Source organism: Antrostomus carolinensis, unplaced genomic scaffold (genome assembly GCF_000700745.2).
Source record: "Antrostomus carolinensis isolate BGI_N321 unplaced genomic scaffold, ASM70074v2 scaffold49527, whole genome shotgun sequence".
NCBI classification, from domain to species: Eukaryota; Metazoa; Chordata; class Aves; order Caprimulgiformes; family Caprimulgidae; genus Antrostomus; species Antrostomus carolinensis.
Genome location: NW_010327655.1, coordinates 30793 through 40613, shown reverse-complemented (window position 1 = coordinate 40613; position 9821 = coordinate 30793). Strand labels below are relative to the sequence as shown.

The following is a 9821-nucleotide window of genomic DNA, read 5'->3' as shown; positions in this document are numbered from 1 at the left end:
CAGCTCCATCAGCTCTTCTCCTGTTTAGTACCCAGAACCCGACAGTCACAGGTGGAGCAATGGGCTGTCTGCTGGGCTTGGTGAGTTTTCCATCTGGAGAAGACCCAGAAAAGCCCCTTTTCTCAATGCTGGTGTTACCTTCTGTGTGGTAACTTCATTGACCCATTTCCTTTCCTCTCTCTGTGCACAGCTGTTCCAAGTACAGACACCTGGGCACATTGTACTCGGTCATGTAGCTCATGGCTGAACCAGGATGTTTCCTTCTCTGTTTCTGGTACACACAGAACAAAAGAGCTGTCTCCAGGACTTTGCTTTAGAAGACATGTGAGGCTGTAACATACAGTAGCAACTTAGGAACTCAGCTTTGCTCCAGGAGAGCTCTGGAGTTTAAAGGTACCATGTGCTGAAAACACAAACACCTCAAGAGTTTCGTAGCTGTGAATGTCGAGGCCAACAGCCAGCGTGCTCATGGATTAGGTAGTGCAGGGGCCAAGAACCTTCCGTGTGTTGGCACAGTCCTGGCAACTGGTCCTGGATTTGACTGATAGTTTTGGGTTGATGACAAATAATTCATAAGTGGTAACTGAGGCATAAGGACATGGCAGCATTCAACAAAACCACAGGATTTAGCAGAAGGATCCACATCTGTTCATTCCCCCACACTATGCATGGGGCAGATCCCTGTCCCATTTCTGCACTTTACTTCTGGAATCCGTAAAGTAGAGTAATTCCCTCACCTCTGAAAAATATTCATAACCTGGTAACATACATTAAGAAAAATCCTTGTAAACACAAGACTATCATAATATCCCATACTACTGTTTGATTACTGGTTTGTATTATTTCTAGGTAATTATCAGATATCTCAAGCAGTAAAACCTTATTTGATTTCTATTAATATTTCACAGCCACACAGGTAAATTCCAAAGGTCATTTTTTTTAATGAGGTGCCTCACGAGATAAGGCTCACACTGTTTTAGAGTGCTCCTTTTGCACATGGCCTGTGTCAGAGATGGGTTGTGTTACACTGGAGGGCGCAGTGCTGCAATTTTTATAACATTTTTCTTTCATCAAAACCACTCTCACATCTGCTCCCTTCCCAGTTCCACCCGCAGTGCTGGATCTGGGCTGTACCAGGAAGTGAGGCTGCGCGCGTGCGTGCAGTTCATTGACTGAACGCTCCTCTGTAATTCATACAATTTAATACAAGAAAACATGATGAAAAAGTAGCAAGGAAATAAATATTTTACAAGTGGAAAAGTTCTGCTTCGGCATGTCTACCTGGAGAGTCGGAGTCCTGATGGCACTGTGCTTCCTGCGGCAGACGAGCGGTACAGTACAGCTGCTTTTGTTACTTTTAATTTCACTTTGCTTGTAGTTGGAAAGACATATCCTGGTAAATTTTAAGCAGTTTAAATGGTAATTATTCACATGAAGTGAAATATTCCACAGTACAGAAATGGCAGTTTGAAATTTGTCTCTAGAATGTGACTTGCTGAAGGCCAGTGATGTAGATATTTACCTACCAGAAACAGTTAAGTAGCGGGGAAGTACTAGTGGCAAACCTGTGTGCTGCATCTCGCTGCGTTCATGGTAGGATCTGCCTTTGGAGAGTTGGGATTGAACGCGTGGGGGGAGCCAGCTCTGTCTGCCTCATCCAGGGGCTAGGAGGTGGGAGCACAAAGGAGTTTGTGGGTTGTAAATCATCACAGGAAAATCCAGTGAGACTATGAGGGAAGCCACTCAAAATTATAGCATAGGATGTTTCACAAAATTTAGGTCCTAATTCTAAAAGCTGCCAAGATGAAGATGTTTTGTAAGAGATGAGGAAAACAAGACTATATCGCAGACATCCTCGCTTCCAGAGCTGAGTTCCAATCTCAAATGAACTGAGCTGCTCTGCCCCAAATTTTGAAACCACCTTGGTCAAAACCAGGTGATATTTCCTATCCTCAGAGATATCTTTAATAATTCACATAATTTTCCCTTTCAATCAGGTCGTGTTCAACTTCCCCCTCCTCAAAACGTTACACTATTGTCAAAGGATTTTGACATGATTTTGACATGGACTCCAGGAGAAGGCTCTCCACCAGATGTGACATACACTGTGAGGTATGAAAGGTAAGTGCTTACAAAGGATGTCTGATTGAAAGTATGGCACAGGGCAAAAACATCTGTGCATGTGCATTAATCAATGTCTTTATGATCAGTGACCTGGCCACATCCTTTCACTAAAACCAATCCTTATCCAGTTGGAAAGTGCTCCAAACTCTGAGCAAGGTTCAGTATCCATCCTCCAAAACACTTCCTTTTCTTGCTCTATAAATTATAACAAAACAGAATGTTTAATATTCTGGTATGCTTGTTTCTCCTTTTAGCCAGGATCGCATGGACAAATGGATAAAGGTTCCTCACTGCAAAAATATTCCCAGAACCTCTTGCAATCTGACTTGTGTGATTCCAAACTTCTTTGTTAAAGTCCGAGCTCGAGTAAAAGCTGTTTCTGGACAATTCCAGTCGCCGTGGGTAGAATCACAATTCAAGGAATATCATTTGGATGGTAAGTGACTGTTCTGAACAAACTGGCTTCAAGCTTTCCACATACCAGCGGGGTTTGTTAAATAAAAAAGAGGTATTCCTTTGCCTCCCTCCTGCCTTCACATCTACCACAAAATAACAGTTAAAAATGGAGATCAGTCAGAGAAAAGCATTATTTCTGAGAAGCTAAGACACAAGCAAGCACTATTCTTATGTCTGGTCATTCAATTCCAGTGGAACTGGCTCCCCCAGTGCTAAATGTGAATGTCAAGGAGAACTTAATCCATGTGAATGCCTCCTTCCCTTTGGCCACCTGTGTGGAGATTTTCGCTTGGATGTATGACTTGAACCTTTGGGAAGCTGGATCTGAAGACAAGGTCAGTAAAAGTCAGTAGATGAAATAGAAGAATGATGCCCAGCTTGAATTGAAATAGCTTCAAATTTCTGGGCAGGGAGGGGCTGGATCCAGGGCCCGGCAAAAATGAAATGGCCAAACCAGAGTTAAACTAAAGCCAGAGAAAAAAAAGAGTAGATGTGGGTGTAGTGGGTGTATCCTTATTTTATTTGTAGTTCCCTTTCCTATTCTATTTGTATTTTTATCAGGAAGATGTGATGGGGAGGCTACACTATTATAGTCAGTATAATAGGGCAATACCTGAGGTGTAAAACACCAGCTGGAAATTCCACCCTTGAATCCATAAGGCGTAGGAGAGATGCAAGACATGAAGTGCCTCTTCCATGCACCTTCCAACCACTGGAGCCACACAACATGGTGAAGAGAATCAAGGGGCAAAAAGGTAGAGAAACAGCACTCAAATAATGAATAAATCATCCTTCTAACCCTCTGTTCTTTTTGTTTCTAAACAGAAGCAATATGAACATATCTTTAGGAAGGATACAGTGACTATCGACACCACTGCACTTAGAGGCAACTACTGTTTAAGTGCCCGATCTTCCTTCCAAAGTATTGACTTCAAGCACAGCAAATTCTCCCAACCAGTGTGTGTGCTATTAAACCACAAAGGTATGGACCTGCTGAGAAAAGGATGTGGTGAGACATCAAATGGGATTGGGGAAAGTCAAAGATTTCCACCAAAATTTTGCTTTAAAAAAAAAGGGGGGGGGCTTCCTGTTCAATGGACTGGTTGGATTTTCTCATGAAAGGTTCTTGCTTTTGGTAGAAACATTTTAATTAAAAAAATCCAACCTTGAAATATTTTCTGAAAATCCTGAAATATTGTACTTGAGTTATGCTTACAAGGAAATTTTGGAATATTCACGAGCAGACAATGTGCACTTGCAGCCCAGAAGGCCAACCGTATCCTGGGCTGCATCCAGAGCAGCGTGTCCAGCAGGTCGAGGGAGGTGATTCTGCCCCTCTACTCCGCTCTTGTAAGGCCCCACCTGGAGTACTGCGTCCAGTTCTGGAGCCCCCAACATAAGAAAGACATGGACCAGTTAGAACAAGTCCAGAGAAGGGCCACCAGGATGATCCGAGGGCTGGAGCACCTCTCCTATGAGGACAGGCTGAGAGAGTTGGGGCTGTTCAGCCTGGAGAAGAGAAGGCTCCAGGGAGATCTTATAGCGGCCTCCCAGTACCTGAAGGGGCTACAAGAAAGCTGGGGAGGGACTTTTCATAAGGGCAACTAATGACAAAACAAGGGGAAATGGGTTTAAGCTGAAAGAGGGGAGGTTTAGATGAGATATTAGGAAGAAGTTCTTCACTGTGAGGGTGGTCAGACACTGGAACAGGTTGCCCAAGGAAGCTGTGGCTGCTCCTCCCTGGAATTGTTCAAGGCCAGGCTGGATGAGGCTTTGAGCAACCTGGTCTAGTGGAAGGTGTCCCTGCTGCTGGCAGGGGGGTTGGGACTGGATGATCTTTAAGGTGCCTTCCAGTCCTAACCATTCTATGATTCTATGATTTTTTTCCCTGCTCCAAGCAAGGCACTGGCTGGTACCAACATTCATTTCTGTCTGCGACTCTGATGCAGAGTCTGATCTTGGGCAAGTCTGTTCTCCTTTCTCTGCATTTACAAAATAAGGAGCTTTAGCCTAACACTTTCTGAGATTTCTCAAAGAAAAGCTGAGTATAAAAGCTCATTATTAGTATAAAATATACCCCCAGCAGGAGATTATTTTTGTCTTCTTCCTTTTCAGCAGTGGAATGGAATTTCCCATTTTCTGCCACGATCCCTATGTTTGTCCTCCCCATCCTTCTGACCAGTGCCCTCATCATCTGCTTGCTGAAACAAGATGCTGAGCAAAAGAAGCTGCCTCATGCTTTGGTATGACCCAAGTGCTGGGGTCCTCTCCTGACTCAAAGACTTGCTGATTTTCAGAGGGTAACTGGGGAGGAGTGGGGGAGTTGCATGGGCTCTGCACTTCTTAGTTTTGCATTCATGAGTCCCATTAGAAGTAAACTTTGATTCTGGCATGTCCTGAATCCAAACTTTTCTTTCAAAAGTATCACTAACTCACTGTGTGTCCTGTTTCTTTTCCCTGGTAGGATTTATCTCATTTAAAAGCTGCTGAATTAGCCTTTCACTGTGAGCCCAGTGAAAAGGAATTCTTCAGGGACTATCTTATCTGCACAGAGAAGCCAATGTCACAAAGGAACACAAAAAAAACTTCATCAAGAAGCAACCTATCATGGATGGCTTCTTTCCTCTCATCATCATCATCAGAAGAGGAGGAGGAAGAGGAAGAAGATAGTGGCACTTTCATCCCATACACTGAAATGCTTCAGTTTCCAAAGAGAAATCTCAACTGTCAACCATCCGGAACAGCTCAGGAGGAAACCAGCCTGGACTCTGGATCTGGATGTCTCTCTGTGGACAGTGACTCTGTGCTTGATCTAAGTACCTTGGGTTTCTCATTTTTAAAGAATGAGGTGGACACCTCAGGATCTCAAGGAAATGAGAAGGAATCCCTTTCTCACAGTTCCTCTTTGGGAAGACATCTCACTGATGGAAGATTCCCAGGTCCTAGGGAACATGGACAGCATGATACAGACAGGGATAAAGGCCTGGAAATGACTCCTCTTCAAACACTGATGAAGGGGACTTCTGCCAAACTTCCAGCTGATGAGCACCACCTGCATAGGAAGGCTCATCATTGCACCAAGTATTGCCAGAAGCCAACAGTGGATCATGTCCAGATCGGTGAGAGATCACAGCTCAGCAAAGATCCCAGCACCGAGCTGCTCATTTCCTTTCAGACATTACAGGTGGCAGAAGATGAAGGGATTGCAAGTGACTGTGACAGCGATAGTTTTACAGAAGGGACACCTCCCACATCCACGGTGCTAAGTGATGCATTTAAAACCTCAACTATGGAGGAAAAATATGATCAAAAGTTGCAATTCAAAGGCTATGAGCGCAGATATTACATGGGAAGGAGCTAGAGTACCCTCACCGTTCTGGGACGTGCCTGGAAAATGCCAGAGAGCTCCAGATATCCAGGCAGGGATACCTGAACAAGAACAAATAACTGACAGTGGTGCTTTTTGTATTTATCCACCTAGGCAGACTTTTTAGTTTTTTCTACTGATTTCTCATGTTCATTTGAGCCTTCAGAGCAAGGTAATTTTTACATGTGAGTTATGAAAGGCAAAAAACACCTCTGAGACAGCAAAACCACCACCCAGACCTGTGTGAAACCATCAGCTGGGTTCTGAAAACGCAGTGTTGTGTCTGCGTGTTGATTTGGAGCCAGGATGAACTGATAATGTTACATTTGCTTCTCTGTAACTGCAAAACTGCACCCCTGCTTGACTGGAAGTACCTCACAGAGACATTTAACAACCTTTGCTTTTTGTGCAATGAAAAGATCTCCACCTCAGCCTACAGAGATCACCTTCTGTGTTTCAACAGAATGAACTGGAGTCGAAGTGTTAAATGTGCAGCATGTTTGTTTATATATTTATTTTGGTTTTTATACAAATACAGTTATTGATGCTGAAATTCCCCCTGCTGTGCAGAATGTCTGAGAGCTGCTTTATGCAGAGGCAATAATATTTTGATATATAACTCCACACGTGTGTGTGTTTATTTTCCAGAATTACAAAGGGTGACTGCAGCTCATCCTAAAAAACATGACATTTTACAACAGGGCTCAATCATGGGCTTCCCACTCCTAATGTTTTGTTTTGAGTTGGAATCCTCTAAGACTTTCCAGCCCGGTGTCCCTCTGTGTCACTGAAAGACCAGGACTGTGACCATCTCTCTGAGCAAAGAATCAAACCTTTGAAGTGTATTTTTAATTTGTGCTCGTCACATCTCACAGAAACACTTTCCCATTTTATTCCAGTAAAAAGACACGCAAAGAAGCAAAGCATTAAAAGAAAGAGGGAGACACACAACAGCCATTCTCTGCATTCAGAGTTCTCTCAGATGGGGAAAGGATGTTGAGGGAGGGTATTAAAGTTGACATCTTCAGAGAATCAAGAGAACAATATCAGAAAGGGGTAGAGGGTGATAGGAGGGGTTGGGAACTGCTTTAAAAGAGGACAGCAAGATGTTCTAATTAAAGTCCTAAATTAAAGTAAAAAGGGGAGCTGGAAGAAAAGATTAATCAATGAGAATTTTCCTTTTCTTTTCTTACTGGAGAGTGTCCTTAGGTACATCCTGTATTGTAATCCCTCCTGTTCATTTAGAAAGATACAGATCATCCAAATACAATTGGCACCCATTTTCTTGTGCAATCAAGGGAAAACCCCCAGGCTTTGACTTACAGGAAGCTCTGAGGTTGTGTAACCTCTACAAAATTATTTTGACATGTCACAGCTCTTCAAACAGTGCCTGAGATCAGTTCTTTGTCTTGTCTCAGCTTTTCTGAGGATGGAAGCTGAGGGAAAGGCTGAAGGCCAGGTGAGCTGTACCAGTAGAGGCAGCATCCTGCTCCTCCAGGTTTTATTTCACCAGGGCTTGAGAGCTGCTTTCCACTGCAGAAGGGTCAGGGACAGCCAGAGCACAGGGCTCCCTCTTCCAGAGCAGTCGGTCTGTATCCTACACCTTACTTACCAGTTGTAGCTGTGTGATGAGAAAAGCAGCTCTCCCCCTCTCACTGGAAGGGATATGATCCAGTCAACCAAAAAAAACGGGTATTGCTCATCTTCTGGGTAAGTGCAAGAGCTGGAATCACATCTCCTACATCCTGGATCACCAGCCAAGAGGCTTCCTGCAGTCCTCACAGAGTGGGGCTCTGCAGCCTGAGCCCTGCAGCAGCTCAGAGCAGACAACCACCTTGGTCTTTTTGGCTTTAATCTACTATCTTCACAAATCTCTGGCATATAAGATTTTTCTCCTTTTTCCCCAGCTGGGCCAAGTGATAAGCAGAGTTCCATAGAAAATCTGTGTTATGAACCTCCCAGTCTGTTTTTGTCCTTAGGAAAGAACTTATGACATAGGCTCAGGCTCTACAGTTTGGAAGTTGAAATCCAAGTGTTTCATTTTAAACTTGGAACCAGACTTTGGGAAATCTCCAGGTACCTAAAGATTCAGAGAGGTATTTCCTGAGCTATTCAAAAGGTAACATCTCTCTAGAAATAAGGGCACACATAAAGTTTTAAGTTATATTCTCAAAACTAAAGTCTCAGGTGCACTAGTTTCCTTCACCTCTGTCCTATCATGGGTCATCACGCAGCAGAAGCGTAAGGCAGTGACGTGAGGAAGGGAAAAGAATGGAAATACTTTAGCAAACTATTTAGGAAACACCCTAACAAGGAGTTGTACTTAATTAGATGTAGGTTGTGCTGGTGGATAGGTGTGTCTTGTTTAATGAGCCTGTGAGGCTTCTGCATTTGTCCAAGTGAGGTGAGGAAGACAAAATGACAGCTCTGCATCACTGAAGCACACAGGGTTTGTATTTTGATTAAATTGGCTGCAGGTGTGATGTTGCTTATGGGACTCACCTGTAATAATAAGAAAGATAATATAGTATTTAGGAGCTTTAAATAGGCTTTAGACAATAGAAGAGCACTGCTCATAAGGAATTTGTCTAATGCACAGTTGTCCTGTGTGGTTTAGGGCAGATATTTCTGTTAAAGCTTTTCTAGGGCTGAAGTGATCACAATTTGAACAGTTCTCAGTGCTCAGAAGGACAGTCCAGTTGGTTTTGCTTTGGTGGAACCTCATCTTTACGCAATGGTCCAGTTAGTCCTAGGCAAAACTGAGGACTGAGGACAGGACTTCCCCATTTTGTGAACAGTTATGACTGTGGGATAAAGTGGGCCAGAGAAATAACCCAGGGAGGTTATCCAGTCTGTGTCAAGGGATTAGCTACACTACAAAAATTCAAAAGCAGTGGCCAAAGGAGTTTCCTAAGCCTCAAATGCAGGCTGTGTGTGTGAAACTTTCTCCACTTAGGACATCGTGGGTAAAACAAGCAGAATGCAGCTGTACCAGTTCTTCACATGTTACACACATCTGGTGTTTCTAAGATTCTAAATCCACATCTCCTGGAGATAAGCAATTAGTTTTCACTTTTGACCAAAGAAGGAAATGTCTCTCCCTCTTCTGAGAAAAGCCTGAAAATGTAACTTAACAACACCCTAAAAAAATAAGAACGCTATGGAAAAGGAACTCTATCTCTCTCTTGTTTAGATTTCACACAAACTCCCAGTTCTTACCACATGGCATTTATGATACTAGAACAAAGCCTGACATTGTAAGCAGCCACAAAAATAAACCGTAGATCTACAGCGGCCTCTGAGAAAAGCCATGGGACAGCACGTGCTCCTCCAAGGGAAAAGCTCCCTCCTTTGTGTGTCAAATGAGAGAACCCCTGCAGCCACCTGGTAGTGCAGAGTCATGGAAGGTGTGAGGAGCTGGTGCTCAGCCCAGCAGGCCTGCATGCTCGTCCTTTGGCTCCCACCCAAGACCAGTATGAACCATAGAAGAGCTTAAAATCTAGTGATGTGGCTGACTTTCATTCTGATAAAGTATTCAAAGGTATTCCTTAAAGAAATAGGTGTCTTGCTTGCAGCAGTTATAAAAACAACCAGGTGCACAGCACTAAGTTTTAATTTCTAGAGTTTTAACAAGTCAAAGTTACCTGAGCAGAAAAGCAAGCCCTAAAAGTGAGAAACCTCTGTGAGGGCTTTCAGCCAGGAAGCTCTTTATCAGCCAACTGGTATTTGGCTCTCTTTCAAAGCTGGGGATTTTCTAAGTCTCTGGCTTGTGCACCTTTGTACAGTTAGGTGTGCATACTCAGAAGGGGAGAGGTGCTCCTGTTGTCACTCTTACATTCCCTCTTACACATGCGCACAGACCTGTAGCTGATGA

At 43.5% G+C, this 9821-nt stretch overlaps 1 protein-coding gene across 1 annotated transcript; it reads left to right on the top strand.

Moving 5' to 3' along the window:
• Positions 1 to 1273: 1273 nt before the first annotated feature.
• IFNLR1 (interferon lambda receptor 1) lies at positions 1274 to 5941 on the top strand. Its single transcript, XM_010171950.1, has 7 exons — positions 1274 to 1331; positions 1998 to 2121; positions 2379 to 2560; positions 2773 to 2915; positions 3406 to 3562; positions 4699 to 4823; positions 5045 to 5941. The coding sequence occupies exons 1-7, from the start codon at positions 1274 to 1276 to the stop codon at positions 5939 to 5941; spliced, it is 1686 nt and encodes a 561-aa protein (XP_010170252.1).
• Positions 5942 to 9821: the final 3880 nt, after the last annotated feature.